The following is a 17,872-nucleotide window of genomic DNA, read 5'->3' on the forward strand; positions in this document are numbered from 1 at the left end:
GGTGTCAGAAACACTTTATTAATGGTAATCCCTTTTATGAGCTTCCAAAGAAAAGAACATCATTCATATCAACACTACAAAATAACAATTTAAAAAACCCAAATAAATAGAAGAACAAACAAAACCACTTCTAAGCTCCCACCACTGACTAAACAGAATTAAAGTGAACCAAGCCGTTTTCACACATCACTTGGAGTGTAGATTTATTTGAGTTTAAGAATCTTCTAAACAAATTACATCAACCTCACTCCATTTCCTTGCTTAATAAAAATTATGACCGGACAAATATCAGACTTTTAAGATTTTAAAAATAATAGAAAAGTAAAAATAGATTTCCCAGGGAAGTCCCTCTCCTAAATCTTATATGGTTTTGCTGCTTCTGTGAAATCTTTCTTTGGAGTAACTTGATAGCATAGTTTTTTTGTTGTTTTTAACTGGATTCATAGAAGGGCATTGCATTAGAAATTCAGTGGATTCATGGAGCATGAACTTTCACGAACAGTAAGAAACCTTTGCTGTGAAAGGAAAATAGCAAATATAAATGAAAGAATGTGATCACTGGATGTCCATTTCATTGTGTAATTTAAGTCTTACATTAGATATTGCACCCTCATTTAAAAATAAAGCAAAAGAAACCAGAATGGTATGAGCACTCTGAAATCATCTGCAGCACTTGTAAGGGTTAAACCCGCTTAACCCATTCTTAGTCAGAGAATGGCACCAAAGAGTACAGCTCACCCCTTAAGTGTGGCTAGTTCTAAACCTGTGATATCCTCAGGTTGTCAGAGCAGTCATGCACTCCATTTTCACCCCCCTCCCACCCATTTAATAGGATCCATTCATAGCTACTCACTACTGCAGGATTTGACCTGAGAAATGCTAGGATTTATTAGCTCAGCAGTTGTTTTGAAAAGTCCCTAAATAATCTTTGCCCTTGGCCAGCAAGGGAACTGCTAGTCTCGAGTTCTCAGAAGCAGCTGGTGAGATTCTCAGCCAAGTTCTTCAGATGCAGGAAGTTCTTCAAAACAACCTACTTTGACATGGCATTTACAGATTTTTAAACCAGCCTTCCTGGATCGAGGAAATGTTATTCCTGACTCCTTCGACCCAGATGCTGGCTAAAAATTTCATTTATAACCTATAGGTAATCACTCTTTCTTCCTTCTTTCTTTCTAGGAGCTGGCATGTTGGTTAAATTTTTCTAAAACAGTCATATTAATGTGTTCAAAAATCCACTGCTGAGTCTCAGAGAGAGGGTCACATCTGGCCATGAAAATCTTCTTCTCTGCGGGGTTGCAATCCATGCAGCTGTTGCTCACAGAATGGAATAATGTTCTGTCCTGGAGGAGTTGAGAAGAAAAGAAAAGACTGTTGTAATATGTGGTGAATGGTTACAACCCAAAATATACAGAAGTAAGATATTTCTGTTTATATTTCAGTATATTTTCATTGTGTAAATAGATCAGCTCCCAAATCAAACAATAGCAGATGGAGTTGCCAATATGGAATGTGAATTTGTAGGATCTATTGGCACTATGTAGGGCTTACAAGTAGGTTCAATTAGAGTCAAAAAATGGTTTTCATTCATTCATTCATTCAATGATTCATTAAAAAAAAAAGCAATCCATGGCTGGGCACAGTGGCTCATGCCTGCAATCCCAGCACTTTGGGAGGCTGAGGTGGGTGGGTCACAAGGTCAAGAGATCGACACCATCCTGGCCAACATGGTGAAACCCTGTCTCTACTAAAAATAAGAAAATTGGAAAATTAGCTGGGTGCGATGGCACCTGCCTGTAGTTCCAGCTACTTGGGAGGCTGAGGCAAGAGAATCGCTTAAATCTGAAAGGCAAAGGTTGCAGTGAGCCAAAATCATGCCACTGTATTCCAGTCTGGCAACAGAGCGAGACTCTATTTCAAAAAAAAAAAAAGCAATCCATTCGTTTTCTCTGTGGTGAGCCTTTTGCTATCTGCTTGGATTTTGAAGATAATAAGTGCATAGGGTTGCTTGTCAAGTAGCAAGTATTTTATAGCAAGTATACAATAATGAAGCTGTTTGAGGAGAAACAGGTACCCAAAAAATTATATTTGAGTCCACAGGAAATAGTACCCCCTGCTCACATGCACACACAATGACCAGAAGAGTCATAATTCCCTCACACTGAAAATACAAAAACAAAAACAAAAAAAAGCCAAAAGTGATAGGTTTTCAGCTGCCCTTTTCAGAAGATGAATATGGTTTGGAGACAGAGGACACACAGGCAATAGCTGAATGCACAAATTCAAATTTGCTAGCTCTCGAGCTTCAGCCTCTTCTCAATCCCTTCATTGATATAATGCAGGTGTTCCGGTGCTGCCGTTCTCATTGCTTTCTGAAAAATGGAGGAGGCAGCATTCATTTTAAAACAACCCCAGGTATATGATGCAGATAACAGCCCAGTGAATGAAAAGATACCACGGGGACAGAAAGTTTAAGTAGTGAGCAAGCTCATTGTCTGAACTAGCTCTGTTAACACACACCCCCTTTTAATTGTGTAATTGGGGAAAAGGTAATACAAAAAAAATTTTTTTCCTTAACTAATAATAAATTTATCTCTAGTATGTCTATAATGCCAGTCATATGAGAAAACATTCCCAAATCACTGCTTACATTTTTAGGATCAAGTAATGTTTTAATATTTAGTGTAAAAAAGGTTTACAGGTTCTGGTTACCTTTCTTTATCTGAGGAATACTAAACTTACAATGCTTTTAGAATTAGGAGTTTCTCAGACACCCTTTGTAAACATTTCTGGGCTGCTCCTGGATTTTAAGACTCCATCAACCAATATTTAATGTCCTTTTAGGATCCGGATGTTTGCATAGTTAAGCACTGCATGAAGGAAGAAAGAATAAGGAAGGAGAAAGGCAGCCTGCAGGTGATTTAGTTTGCCTGTTTCTATTTTCAGTGTAAACAAAGAGCTGCGCCTAATACAAAGCCTTGCTATTCTCTTCTGCTCTCTTTAAAGGAGTTTCCTGAGTTTACTGTGGATTTTACTTTCCTTACACAAAGAGGACTCCTGAGATCTCTTTGCCATTTTATTTCCCTCCTGCTTCTTTAATTCCACCCACGTCTGACCCCAGGAGAGACTGAGAAACTCTCTCCTCCTCTGAGATGGAGGAAGCAGCTTCCTGGAGGAAGGAGAATCTCCGCCAGCCCTTCTTTCTGGGAGGACCAGATATTTGCTGTCACAGATGCCCTCTCCCAGCCGCTGCTGTGGCCTTTGGGCAGCAGTCCGTTTCACTGTCTTCTGTCTTCTTCTCCAGCATCTCTCATGCTCATTCTCCCAGCCCCACCCACTAGTGAAGCTACGTGGATCTAATAGGTTTAGGTCAGGTTTTCAAAGAGCACTCTTAAGCTATTATAGTCATGAAAATTCTAGGTGACTGCTACATTCTAATTCACTTTCTCTATGCACATGCACTTCTTGCCCTCTCTTCAGTATTTGTATTTTTTCTTGTTGTTACCTTTATCAATAGCTCATGTGTGGCTGGGCCTGGTGGCTCATGCCTGTGATCCCAGAACTTTGGGAGGCTAAGGCAGGTGAATCACATGAGGCCAGGAATTCGAGACCAGCCTGGCCAAACATTTTGTAAACATTTCTGGGTTGCTCCTGGATTTTAAGACTCCATCATGGTGAAACCCTGTCTCTAATAAAAATATAAAAATTAGCCAGGCGTGGTGGTGCACGTCTGTAAACCCAGCTACTTGGGAGGTGGAGGCAGGAGAATCACTTGAACCCAGGAGGCAGACGTTGCAGTGAGCTGAATCAGGCCACTGCACTCCAGCCCGGAAGACAGAGCAAGACTCGGTCTCAAAAAAAAAAAAAAAAAAAAAGCTCATGTGAGCCCTTCAGATTAGCAGTTTCTCCCTCAAAACATATATCTCCATAAAAGGTAAGAAGTGAGGAAAGGAGTAGGACATGTTTCTTTTTTGTGTGTGTGTGAACATTTTATTTTTTTGAACATTATTTTCTGAGCCATCAACTGATCATATTTTTCCAAATCCCATATTGTAACACATGCTCAGACAAATACAGGTCTACTCCTGGGGAGAACCAAGTCGAATATGCAAATTCACTGCTACCCTGAACGATCCAGAATGTGTTTCTGTACTTGTACTTCATGTTCTCATAGAAGTTGAAACATTGGATTCCCTTCATCTATCTATGTCTGAGAAGCTTCATCAGTAAAATGAGGGGGTGGATTAGATAAATCTCTGAAGCCTCTTCTAGTCACAAAAATGAATGAGCATTCTAAAGTTCACTAGTGGCAGAGTCAAATGACAGGGTGTCAAACTAGAGACCATTCACAGTGATCAGTAGATCCACATGAGGAATAAGACCCTTAATCCTCTTAAGCTTCTAAAAGCCCTCCCCCCAGACTTCCACATTGCATTTCAACAGGAGAAGTAAAGGCTGACAGACCTGGGCGCCACCCTTTATTGCACTCCTGCAGATCACAGGCATGGTATGGAGGAATCTTTCCGGAAGGCATTGTTTTTACTTAAACACAATCAAACCCCCACCTAAGTCACGTGCCCCACGCCTACTTCATGGATCAAGACCCTTTCACTTGTAATTTCTAGAGTTGTAAGCCCAGGACCGTTTCATATGTAATTTCTAGAGTTGTGACCTTTTTTTTTTCTTTGAGACAGAGTCTTGCTCTGTCGCCAGGCTGGAGTGCAGTGGTGCAATCTCAGCTCACTGCAACCTCCGCCTCCTGGGTTCAAGCGATTCTTCCACCTCAGCCTCCTGAGTAGCTGGGACCACAGGTGTGTGCCACCATGCCCGGCTAACTTTTGTATTTTTAGTAGAGACGCGGTTTCACCATGTTAGCCAGGATGGTCTCGATCTCTTGACCTAGTGATCCGCCCACCTCAGCCTTCCAAAGTGCTGGACCGCGCCTGGCTCAGCTGTGACCCTTTAAAAGCGCAAGGATTTTCTTTGTTGGGGAGCTTGGTTGTTAGGCATCTATGCCACCGCAGCTCCCGGCTGAATAAATTACCACCCAGTGACTGAATAAATCACCACTTTCTTCCTAGTTCCGTGTTCGAGAGGTTTGTCTGTGGTCTTTCCTACTTCACACAGTCTGATTGTTTCCTGGTTGGAGACAGAGCTCTGCTCACCCTTGTCTTGGGAGTGCCCAGCAAATCCTGTGGGGGAAGCTTCTCAGAGCGCCTTCTGCCTGGCCCATAGCAAACGCTTTCCACTTTTGACCTTGGGGGCTAGCTACACCATTGCCATCTTTACGTGTCTACTCAGCTGAGCTTGTGAATTACTAAATGTCTTTCCTGATGCTTTTCCTGGTTGGAATTAAGTCCATGGATCGAGTAATTGTTTTTTGAATGTGGTCTTTGGTTCTATGACAGCTCTTCCCTCCTCTGCCCATCCTCTTGGCAGTCACAGCGGCCGTAACAGAACTGAACACGGTTTTTTTCTGTGGAACAGACTTCTGAGTGTTTTGGCAAGTCTGCTGTTCCATTAACAACCCTCCCTACAGGACGATAGAAGATGTTCCTTCTTTGCTTTTAACTAGATCGGTCTTTGCCCAGTCCTGGGGGTGGCTCTGCCTGTGCTCTGACTGTTCCCAGTGTAACCCAGCATTGCATTTCGCTTCACTCCTTCCACTCTTCCTGGAAGAAAGACTTCTGTCTATTTTTGTGCTTTTCTATTTGTTTGGGTTTTGTTTTGTTTTGCCTGAGAAAATTAGAAATTGTTGAGAGGAATGTGAAAGTTTGAATCCAGGACTACTTCATAATCAATGCTCAGTGACAGTCGACCAGTCCGCCCTGGCAAGTGTAGGTGCGCCTTTCCAGGTAGCCCATTGAAAGATGCACTTCTTTATAGCAGGCCCGTGGACTTGATTGGCATGCATGTGACACTTTAGGACTCATGGGTTTGTGCTAGACTTTATTGGGTTCCATAGTCCTCTAGGGTCTGAACTTTAAAAGAATGTGTGAGTTGGCCGGGCGTGATGGTTCGTGCCTGTAATCTTGGCACTTAGGGAGGCCGAGGCGGGCAGATCATGAGGTCAGCAAATTGAGACCATTCTGGCCAACATGGTGAAACCCCGTCTCTACTACAAATACAAAAATTTGCTGGGCGTGGTGGCGCATGCCTGTGGTCCCAGCTGCTGGGGAGGCTGAGGCAGGAGAATGGCTTGAACCTGGGAGGTGGAGGTTGCAGTGAGCTGAGATTGTGCCACTGCACTCCAGCCTGGTGACAGAGCGAAACTCCATATCAAAAAAAAAAAAAAAAAGGAAAAAAAGAATATTTGAGGCTGGCACAGTGGCTCAAGCCTGTAATCCCAGCACTTTGGGAGGCCGAGGCCGGTGGATCATGAGGTCAAGAGATCTAGACCATCCTGGTCAACATGGTGAAACCCCGTCTCTACTAAAAATACAAAAAATTAGCTGGGCATGGTGGCGCGTGCCTGTAATCCCAGGTACTCAGGAGGCTGAGGCAGGAGAATTGCCTGAACCCAGGAGGTGGAGGTTGCTGTGAGCTGAGATCGCGCCATTGCACTCCAGCCTGCGTAACGAGCAAAACTCCGTCTCAAAAAAAAGAAAAAAAAAGAATATTTGAGTTATAGAAAAGATTCCACACTAGTCATCAAAGAACCAAATGCTAAAGATGCAAAAATAGTAGAATAGGTATAGGAAGATGATTCCAAGAAGGCAACTACAACACAGTGGGCAGAGAGACACCATGGTGCTGGGGAAAGGGCTTGGATTTGCAGCGTTGGGGATTTATCAAATTTCAGTCCTGCTATTGATCTTGGAAAACTTTTTAATTCTGTGAACTCCAGTTACTTATCAGTAAATGTAGATGACAGTATGCCTCACATGTTTATTTCGAGGATAAAAAGAGTTAATCACTGGCACAGTGTCCTGCCTATAAGTAAGTAACTAAGTAATAGTGATTCTACCCTTCCTTTCACCTACTTTAGTTTTAATCAGGGAGCATCCCCAGTTCTAAAAATCAGAATGTATCCAACATCTGGTCTGAGACTAGCTATTGAACACCCAATTATGATTCCTGGCAAAATAGAATTTTTGAAAGTTAGCCTCTGCCTCAACTGGTTGTCCAAACTGATGCAACAGTACCTCCTGTTTTAAGCACAAGGATTTATGGAGTAAGGATATCTATGGCTCTGAAATGAGCTCTTCTGTGCCATTATGGTCAGAGCTTATGTCTGAGCTATGTGTTTAGTTCCTTTGCCTAGAAGACAACATTATTCGTGTCAGTTGAGTTTGACAAATATTTATTAAGTGGGTCTTATTTTCTGGTATGTATGAGAAGAGAACACAGAAGGCCGGGCGCGGTGGCTCAAGCCTGTAATCCCAGCACTTTGGGAGGCCGAGGCGGGTGGATCACGAGGTCAAGATATTGAGACCATCCTGGTCAACATGGTGAAACCCCGTCTCTACTAAAGATACAAAAAATTAGCTGGGCATGGTGGCGCGTGCCTGTAATCCCAGATACTCAGGAGGCTGAGGCAGGAGAATTGCCTGAACCCAGGAGGCAGAGGTTGCGGTGAGCCAGATAACTCTAAGACACACCCTCTAATCCACAACATGGGGAAGACCAATAGGTAAACAAGAAATATTTGTAGTAGGGTGGCGCAGTGGCTCACCCCTGTAATCCCAGGACTTTGGGAGTCCGAGGTGGGCAGATCACCTGAGGTTGGGAGTTTGAGACCAGGCTGACCAACATGGAGAAATCCCGTTTCTACTAAAAATACAAAATTAACTGGGCATAGTGGTTCATGCTTGTCATCCAGCTACTCAGAAGGCTGAGGCAGGAAAATTGCTTGAACCCAGGAGGCAGAGGTTGTGGTGAGCTGAGATTGCGCCATTGCACTCCAGCCTGGGCAACAAGAGTGAAACTCCATCTCAAAAAACAAAACAAAACCAGAAATGTTTGTAGTGAAACAGTGTCAATGAGGTTGCAGATAAGGGTGATAGGATGAATTAGGTTGTTCTAGATATATGGAAGAACATATAAAAATATATAAAATAATATGTATACTTATGCTTTCAATTTATTCAACAAAAAAATGTATTGGGTGCCTGCTATTTTCCAGGCACTGTTTTAGGTGCTTGGAATATGAACCTAATGAGACAAAAATCCCTGCCCTCCTGGAGTTTACTTTCGAGAGGCAGGGGTGAGGATGGGTCAGTGGGGGCACGGACAATAAGCAGTGAACATAGTAGGTAAACACATAGTCTGTTCAGAGGTGACATGAAAAAAATCAAGGCAGTCAGAAGGACCTGGAGTGCCAAGGGTAGGGCCAGAGTGAAAATTTAAATAAAATGGCCAGGATCAACCTCACTGAGAAGGTAATATCTGAGGAGTCTTAAAGAAGGTAAGCTAATTCACCATGCAAAGGGTCTCAGACCTTTTCACCCAGAGGGAATGGCCAGGATTTGGGCCCTAAGTAGGTATGCACCCTGGTGGTCAGAGAACAGTGAAGAAGCCAGAGTAGAAGGTGTCAGAGGAATGGAGCTTGGGTCTTGTGCCAGAGACCAGCAAGTCATATGGTATCACTGGAACAAGGGAAAACATTTCAGACAAGGATATCCAAAGAGGTAGGCAAGGGCTACATCACGAGGAGCTGGCGGCACAGTGCTAAGGCTTGACTTTCGGTGAAAGTAACTCGGAGTGGTCATTGGGGGATATGAACAAGAGTCACAGGGTCTATAGTTAGGGTGGCAGTGAGGAAGATGAATGAGGGGTAGAAAGGCATTGGACTACAGTAAGGGAGAACCACCAGAGGCTACCGCAGTGATTCAGATTGCGGCTGATGCAAAAATGAGAGCAGTGGGATGCGTTGGGAGTGACCCGGGGGAGTGATCCAAGAAAATGCACTGGGCATTCTGATTACTGAGGTGTGAGGGTTGAGGTAGAGGGAGGAGGTGGATGTCCAGAGGAAAAGTCCTACTGAGACAAGAAATGCAGAAAGAGAAACAGGATTGGTGTGGGAATGATAATGATTTCAGTTTTAGGTATAATGAGTTGGAGATGTTTATGGGACATCAAGGTTTAGATGCCCAGTGAGTAGTTAGATATAGACGGGATCTCAGGGTAGCTCCTCTGTGTTAAGTGGGGAGAGTCGAGTTACTCTCTCCTGTTAATTTCCACGTAAATAGAAAGATTCATTATACAAGAGTATACGTTGGAAGAAGATGTTTCTGCAAGAGAGAACTCCTTCCCGTTCAATGCCTTTTGTGTCTAATATGGAAATGAGAGAATGAAGGCTTGGAATTTTGAACCCAGTTTTAATCCTAGTATTATCTCTGACAGTAACCTTTCATGGTCACTTAGTTTGTCAGTGATTCAGGGTTTCCATCTGTAAAGTGAATGGAGTGGGCAGGAGGGGAGTGGGATGAGACAGGGAGTTAAAAGATCTGCGTTCCCACCTCTTAGGGTTGTGCAGAAGAGCAAGGTTGATATATGACTATCCTTTGAGCCATCTGGAAGAAAGACAAATCAAGGAGGCCTTTTCTGCCTTTTTTTACTGTTGGCCTCTGGGAGAATGCAAATAACACCTTGATAGGCATAAAAGCGACAAAGCAGTCTTATTGTCTAACCTTTTCCACTTTGTTCTTCATAGCTAGAATTCCTCACAGGAGGAGAAAATTGGTTTTCCTGCATCAGGGGTTAATTTGGCTAATCAGCAGTGTTTCTTGGCTGGGTGCTGTGGCTCATGCCTGTAATCCCAGCACTTTGGGAGGCCGAGGCAGGTGGATCACCTGCGGTCAGGAGTTTGAGACCAGACTGGCCAAGATGGTGAAACCCGTCTCTACTAAAAAACACAAAAATTAGCCGGGCATGGTGGTGCATGCCTATAATTCCAACTACTAAGGAGGCTGAGACACCAGAATGACTTGAACCCAGGAGGCAGAGGTTGCAGTGAGCTGAGATAACCCCAGCACTCCAGCCTGGGTGACAGACCGAGACTTTGTCACACAAAAAAAGAAAAGAAGTAATGTTTTTAATGACCTGACAGAGCCCCTTGGTGTGTGTGCTGAGACAGTGCTGGCTACAGCAAACCTTCAAACATGCCTTCTGCTCCACTCACCAGCTTTTCTGGGCCAGTGATGTGCACAACCTGTCCTCAATTCTCCTGAGAGCAGCCAAGATCATGAAAAAAAAATCACTCCTGATGATGTGCTAGATCCCTGCTCTGCAGTCCATTCAAAGACTTCACACTCTCTTAGCTAAATTATTAGCATGACCTACAAGGTCTTGTGTAGTCCTGCCTCTACAGATGTCTGGCCTTCTTTATGTTTTTGAGACAGAGTCTCACTCTGTCACCCAGACTGAAGTGCACTGGTATCACCTTGGCTCACTGCAGCCTTGACATCCCAGGCTCAAACAATTGTTCCATCTCAGCCTGAGTAGCTGGGACCATGTGCATGCTGCCACCACACACAGATAATTTTTTTTTTTTTTTTGGTAGAGATGGGGAATTGCCATGTTGCCCAGGGGGGATATGTGGCCTTATAGTAGTATTATTATATTACTATTTTTAATGGCAAAAACTGCAATTACTTTTGCACCAAACTAATAGTTCATTTTCTGTCTCACATATGCATTTCAACTGGCTTCTTTCTGTTCTGAGAAAACCAATATCCTGCTTACCTCAGGGCCTTGCACAAGTTGATCCGTATGTCTGGGGTCTTTTTCTCCATCACTTTCTTTACCTACCTAAAGGTAAAAGTCTCCATCTTTTCGGCCTCCATTTAGGAGTTAGTTTGTCAGAGAAGGCTTCCCTACCCTTCTGACCCGGATAGTGCCCAGTGTTTTGTGTTCTCATATTATCCTGCACACTTCCTTTAAGTAGTATTTGTCTGCTTCCCCTCTAGTCTGAAAGCTCCATGAGTAAAACAAGCCTCTATGTTTCACATCTTGTTTGTGTCTATCCATATCTCTTTAGCTCCCCTCAGTAAACCTGCCCCCAAGTCATGTGAACGAAATAGCTACTATTTGTCAAATGTGTATCTAGGTGTCAGGCAGTGCTAAGTATTCTACCCAGATTTTCTCTCTCTCTTTTTTTCCTACCTAAACTCACTTAAGCAAACTGAAGAGATAGTGAATGTGGACAAACAGGAAGCTAGAGTCAATCATTCATTCATTCATTCAGTGAATTTGAAATAAGTACCTGTTATGTGCCACGTTTTAGATCCTGGAAACAGTGCACGAAAGAAAGCAGAGAAAAATTCCCACTCTCATGAAATGGATATTCTAAGATTTAGCTATAACTAAATAGTTAAAATAGTACAGAAATGAACAGCATAGAAATATGACTAGTTAGCCCATCTCTTCCTGTATGCAAACCAACTTGGAGAGCTAAAATCAAATCAGAAGATATCTTGTTGAAGGTATTGTACAGTATAGTAGCTAACATCAATGAACTCTTGTTATGTGTCATGCTCTAGGTGCACTTATATTTTTATTTTTATTTATTTATTATTTTTTGAGACGGAATCTCTCTCTGTCACCTGGCTGGACTGCAATGGCATGATCTTGGCTCACTGCAACCTCCACCTCCCGGGTTCAAGCAATTCTCCTGCCTCAGCCTCCCAAGTAGGACTACAGACGCGTGCCACCACGCCTGGCTAGTTTTCGTATTTTTAGTAAAGACGGGGTTTTACCATGTTGGTCAGGATGGTCTTGATCTCTTGACCTCGTGATCTGCCCACCTCGGCCTCCCAAAGTGCTGGGATTACAGGCATGAGCCACTGTGCCTGGCCACGTTTTTATTTAATCATCAGAATAACCTGATAAGGCAGATACTAAACTAGATAAGAAGGGGGATTATTATCCCAATTTTATAAATGTAGAAACAGAAATTCATAGTAAGGAAGTTGCCCAAGGTCCCAAAGCCAGCATCCACAGTGGGGCCAGTGTCTATCATCTCCCTGCAGGAGACATCAGGCCCTGTGCTCTCTGTCTCCCTCTCTCTCTTTTTATTTTCCTTTGAGAAAGGGTCTCACTGCGTCACTGAGGCTGGAGTGCAGGAGTGCAGGAGTGCAGTGTCATGATCATGACTCACTGTAGCCTAGACCTCCAAGGCTCAGGCGATCCTCTTGCCTCTGCCTCCCAAATAGCTGGAACCACAGGTCTGTGCCACTACACCCAGCTTTTTTTTTTTTTTTTTTTTTTTTTTTTTGTAGAGACAGTGTTTTGCCATGTTGCCCAAGCTGGTCTTGAACTCCTGGGCTCTTGGCCTCTCAAATGCCTGAGCCTCCCAAAATGCCAGCATTAGGGATGAAACGTAACTCAGAGGTTAAGAGCACAGACCGGGTACAGAGGCTCTGAATTACATTTCATCTCTTTTCTTGGCTGAGCCAACTAACAGTCCACTCCCACCCCACACCTGCTTAGTAGGAAAGAATTCTCCTGATTAACAAACACTAATTTGATTTTTTTCATAGTTTCTATTAACAAGATTCTTTTCTGTTTGACAGTGTAGATCTGGGCAGGCATCCAATTCACAAAGACTTTATCTTTGTGGAAGAGCCCCAGGATAGTCTTAACAGAACCTTTCTATTTCAGAGTGACCAGAGAATGGCAGTTAAGTATGCTAGGTGATCAGCAGGAATATTGCTAAGTTGAAATGCCAGAAGTTAGAAGGTCATAACAACCTAAGTGACTTTAGCTGGGTTAGACATACAGCTAAAAATAGAATGGGAAGATAGAATTAGTTATTGAAAAGGCAGCTTCATTGCTGCGGTGAATGTATAGACCTCCTGAGAGTTAGCTTCATCCTTCTTTGACAAGGTAACTGAATTTTCAATTTGCACTGAAATTTTTTGCATAAGGATCAAACTTCTTAGGATACAGTGACATCAGTCCTCTATTACCAAAATGTTGCAGTCACTGGGCACCTGGTTTTTAGCAAGATGTCTGAAGAGTCCAATTTTGTTTTCCTTTGGGCAAGCTAGAGAATGACGGTCTAGAAGATAAATTTATATGCATTTTTATCTGGTTGAGTAACGTCCTCATTAATGGATTATTGTCACCTCTACTATATGTTAGAGGGTCAGGGCTTGACTTTGCAATGGGATCAACAATTTGGATGAAGGCCTGAATGGAAGCTGATCCAATCTGTGGATGGAACAAATTATAGTTCAATTGCTATTAAGTTGAATCAAGGTATTTAAATGCAGGTTGGGAAAAACATAATAAGATAGAGTTTAATGGAAACAAACAGATAGCAACATAAATATAAAAGATGACCTGTACAGGTATAAGGTTGGAGAGATATGTCTGTGTAACAAAGCGAGAGGAAAAGACAGATTTTTTTTCCCCCGGATACTGAAAGCTCATTAAGAAGCTGAGTGTGTGAAGTTAAGGCAGGAAATCAATCAACTCAGGCTCAATTAACAGAAACTTTGCTCACAGCAAAGTGTGCTGGGAGCTCATAGCAAAAGCTGCTAGAAACTTATTCTACTTTCCTTGGTGGCAACGTTGCTAGACCATTGAGTTCTGGGAATCATGCCACTCTCTAAGACTATCTGAAGTACCTTAGGGGTGCGTGTCCAGGAGATAAAGGTAGGTTCAAATTAAGTCATATGGAGAGCAGTGGCAGGAAATTGGGCCATTTAATTGGATCAAAGACCAGGCAAGCATTCGTTCAAATATTTGGGATCTGTCTTGAGTAAAATGAATTACATATAATCTGTGTGGTACCAAAGACCAGGGAAGAGCTTTCTAGCAATTGGAATTGTCCAAATATGAATGGGCTGCCCTGGGAGAGTGTGACAGCCCAACCTCTGACCACATGTCTAGAATTTTGTAGGGACTTCATTTATCAGAACCAGAGCTGAATCACATGACTTTTTAAACTTGTTATATACACTTTCCTTATTTTTTGGTCCTAAATCAATACTTATCCAGAATGATTTAAAATAACAACCTTGAGGACTTCTATCTGGCATCTTGGTGGACCAGTACATCCTCATTTTACAAATTGAGGGGCCAAAACCTGGCATATGGAATTCCAACTGGAGCAAAGGGAGAAGTAGGTTAAAGAGAGAAGGTAAGAATTTGAGCTAGAAAAGTGATTCTCCATCTGACTGCCTATTAGAATCTCCTAGGACCTTTCAAAGAATATCAATACTCAGGCTTCACCATCTAGGGAGCCTCAGTCAGTCTATCCTCATGCCAGTATATTGCCTTAATAATACACCTTTATAATGTTTTGATATCTGGTGCTTTATTAATGTTTTAGTACTTGTTTGTTTTTTTCCTTCTTTAAGATTTTCTTAGCTATTCTTTTCCCTTACATTTCCATGTAAATTTTAGAATCAAATGATCACAAATAGGCCTCCTGAGATGTGTTTGGTTTTGCATTAAATGTTTAGATCATTTAAAAACTGACATATGTCAGGCCTCCAAGTCCAAGCCTGCCATTGTAGCCTTGGTGACCCGCACATACACCTCTGGATGGTCCCAGGAGCCAGGAAGTCTGAAGTAACCACAAGTAACCAGGTGGCCATAGAAAGAAGTGAAATAATGTGTTCCTGCCTCAACTAATTGCTCTTCCCCTGCAACCTGCAACCATTGTTCCTGCTCAGCCTTGTGGAATATCCCCTCTGGACACTGGGTTTCTCAAGACTCCCTACTCCTGTAACTATGTAATTTACCTCACCTTCTCCTCTGCTTGCAACTGATAACCCCCACCCTTATGATCATGCCTGTTTGTAATAGATGACCCCTACCCTTGTGACCATGCATCCTGTGACACCCTTCCCCTCTCTAAAATAGATTACCACCTTTAACTGACCACTTGCCCCAACCTATAAAAACAACTCCTGTTCCACTGCCCTCCACTGACTCTCTTTTCAGACTCAGCCCACCTGCACCCTGGTGAATAAACAGCCATGTTGCTCACACAAAGCCTTTTGGGGGGTCTCTTTATGAGAGTGACGTACCTAACAACATCTTCACAATATTGAGACATAAGCCTTGTACATGACGGATCCTGCTATAGTTTTTTATGAGTTTTCTTAGTGATGCTTTGTAGTTTTCTGCATAAAGGTCTTTCACATCTTTGCTGTGATTTATTCCTATTTTGTGCTTTGTGTGATCAAATGGAATCACTTTTAAATTTCATTTTCTATTTTTTGTTGCTAGTATATAAACAATTCATTTTCATCTTGGGCCTATGCTCAATGTACCTATTCATTTTTATGTTTAGCTATTTGTATGGTTTAGCTAAACTTTAAAATGAATAGGTACATATTTTAAAGTTTAGCTGCATAATCTTTTGGATTTTCTAAATACACTATCATGTCATCTATGAATAGACTGTTTTATTTCTTCCTTTCTAATTCTTAAACCTTTAAGTGTCTGTATCTTGCCTGATTATACTGATTAGATATCCTATAGAAGGTTGAAAAACATGATTTTAGTCAATATTCTATTTCATTCCCAGTCTCTGGATTAGAGCTTTAACATTTCACCACTAAGAGTGAAGGCAGTTGTGTTTTTTGGCTATACTTCCTATTAGATTAAGTTAGCTTATTTATATTAGCTTACTTTCTGTATGGCTAAGACTATTTAGTTACAATGGTAAAAACTTGAGGCTTCAACTATGGACCAATGTATATAAGACCTCTTGACTTACAATAAAAGCATCACTTCAGTGCAGTGGAAAAAAATGATCTTTTAAATAAATGGTGATTGATCAATAGCATCTCTCTATCTATATTAATACTATTGATATCTATTTCCATTTATCTCTGTATATGAGTCAATCCTTATGTTATACACATAAAAATATTTCCGGGAATTATATACCAAAATGCAGAATATTAAGCAATAAAATGCCCAAAGACGACTTGGAAAGCTAACTACCCATAGGCCAGGATTTCCTAACACAAACCCACGAATCATAAAGAATAGCTTTTCGTTAAGGCACTGCATTAAACAGAAAAAAGACAAGACACCAACTGGAATAAGGTATTGCAAGGCATATATCCAACGAAGCACTTATATATAGAAAAAAGTCCCTAAAAATCTGTGTGAAAAAGCCAGACAGCCCATGTTAAAAAAATGGGCAAAAGACTTGAGTAGGTGCTTCACAAGTAAGATATCCAAAATGGCTAACAAACATATCACTTTATAATCACAGAATAAAAAAGAAAAAGAAACTAACAATACCAAGTGTTGGTGAGGATGTAGAGCACCTGGATACTTGGTGGTGTCTCTACCCCGAGCATGGCCCTTCAGGCCTTTCCATCCTGGCCCAGCTTCCAGCTACTGGCCACTGCATCTCTCTGCTTAAGGACTTTCTCTGGCCTTAGGAATGGTTCTGTCAGTAAGAGCAGCAGGCCAGCGGTATCAAGAGAGTTGGGGTATTTATACACCACTCCAGTCTATCTTTGGTCAGGAACCTAAAGATGACTCCCTGATGTGTGTTCTATATACATTTCCAGAGATCTTCAGTAGGATTGAGCTCTATTTGCCTGCAGTGGTACTTGCTTGATAATGCACCCTTTATTGGCTCTGATCTCTCCCCATTTCACTTCCTCACTCCCTATCAAGATATTCTGGGTCTATATTCCAAATAAACCATGTGCATTCAAATTCTTACTTTAGGTTACATATGTGGGGAAACCCAAATTAAGACATATGCTATAATCTAATAAAAAGTTTACTTAAAATGAAAAGGACATGGGAGATAGCTCTCAATTTTGGAAGAATAACAACTGTCAATATTGCTTAGGAGAGATTGCTTTAATGATGTGGTATATTAGGACATACCTTGCCATGATGATCAATGTAACAGTGCATTGTCACCAACACAGATGGAAATGTTATGATATGATCAGAAACTGTGCTAGAAGTTTTACATAGTTTATCTCATTCAGTTATTATCATTATTATACTGGTGAAGCAGTTGAAAGTCACAGAAGCAAAACAACTGTTCCAGATCCCCTTACAATTTCAGGATGAATTGGGGTGTATTAAACCTGAATAACTCTAAGGCCTGATGGTCAGCTGTTAGGTTGGCCAGGTTGTGAAGGATCCAGATGAGAATTGAGGAGTTAACTGCACTCTATCTCCTACTCCGTGAGTAAACCAATTAAGTCGTAAAACAGAGGAATACGTGAAATCGCCTTCTGGCTTCAGGATGGAAGATGAGGAAGGGGAAGGGCAGGAGGCAGGGTAGTCATTGCAATAACCCAGGGCTAAGATGTGAAGACTGAACCAGGCAGGGGCTGGCTATAGAAATGGCAAAGAGGGGGTGGATTTCAGAGGTATTGGCTGAGAGGAGTGGGTGACACGTCTTAATGACCAATGGGGATTGAAGAAGAGGAAACACAGTTTCTTGTTTCGGCTGCTGGGTGAGGACAAGTATTTTTAGTGAGGTTGCTTCAACGATTCACTGTTCTTATAACAGGGGTCCCCCTGGTGGTAAAAGAAAACCAGGAACAGGATTTCTCGTCCTGGGTACCTGTTATTGTAGGAAACAGCTATGCAACTGAACATAGTCCCAGCATCATAGAATAAGGATGCTCTTCTCCTTTTGTGGTGGCAAAGAGCCACATCTAAAAATAACTAGAAGCTGAGTGAGAGTTGCTGAAACCAGGAAGCAAGGCCCGAAAACAACCTTCATCCACTCAAGCAAGGTGGCTCTGGCCACCTTCTCTCTCCAAGATGTCTCCATGTAGCTAGGAGGGAGGAATTGGCTGGCATCAGTGACACTGAATCCAACCAGCATTGGGGAACTCTCCTGGGGAATACTGATATTATTCCTTAAAAGCATGGCCGAGGCTTTAAAGCCAGATTTACCTGTGTTTGAATCCACATATCTGCT

At 42.1% G+C, this 17,872-nt stretch overlaps 1 protein-coding gene across 1 annotated transcript in view; it reads right to left on the minus strand.

The window, feature by feature from the left end:
* The window catches only part of GALNTL6 (polypeptide N-acetylgalactosaminyltransferase like 6), a 1,268,478-nt gene continuing 1,250,606 nt past the window's right edge, over positions 1 to 17,872 (minus strand). Inside the window, exon 13 of the mRNA XM_002745217.6 lies at positions 1 to 1,340. Within this exon, the coding sequence (XP_002745263.2) occupies positions 1,173 to 1,340 (168 nt within the window). The 3' untranslated portion in view covers positions 1 to 1,172. The remainder of the gene's footprint in view (positions 1,341 to 17,872) is intronic.

This window comes from Callithrix jacchus, chromosome 3 (assembly GCF_049354715.1).
Source record: "Callithrix jacchus isolate 240 chromosome 3, calJac240_pri, whole genome shotgun sequence".
In the NCBI taxonomy this organism is placed as follows: Eukaryota; Metazoa; Chordata; class Mammalia; order Primates; family Cebidae; genus Callithrix; species Callithrix jacchus.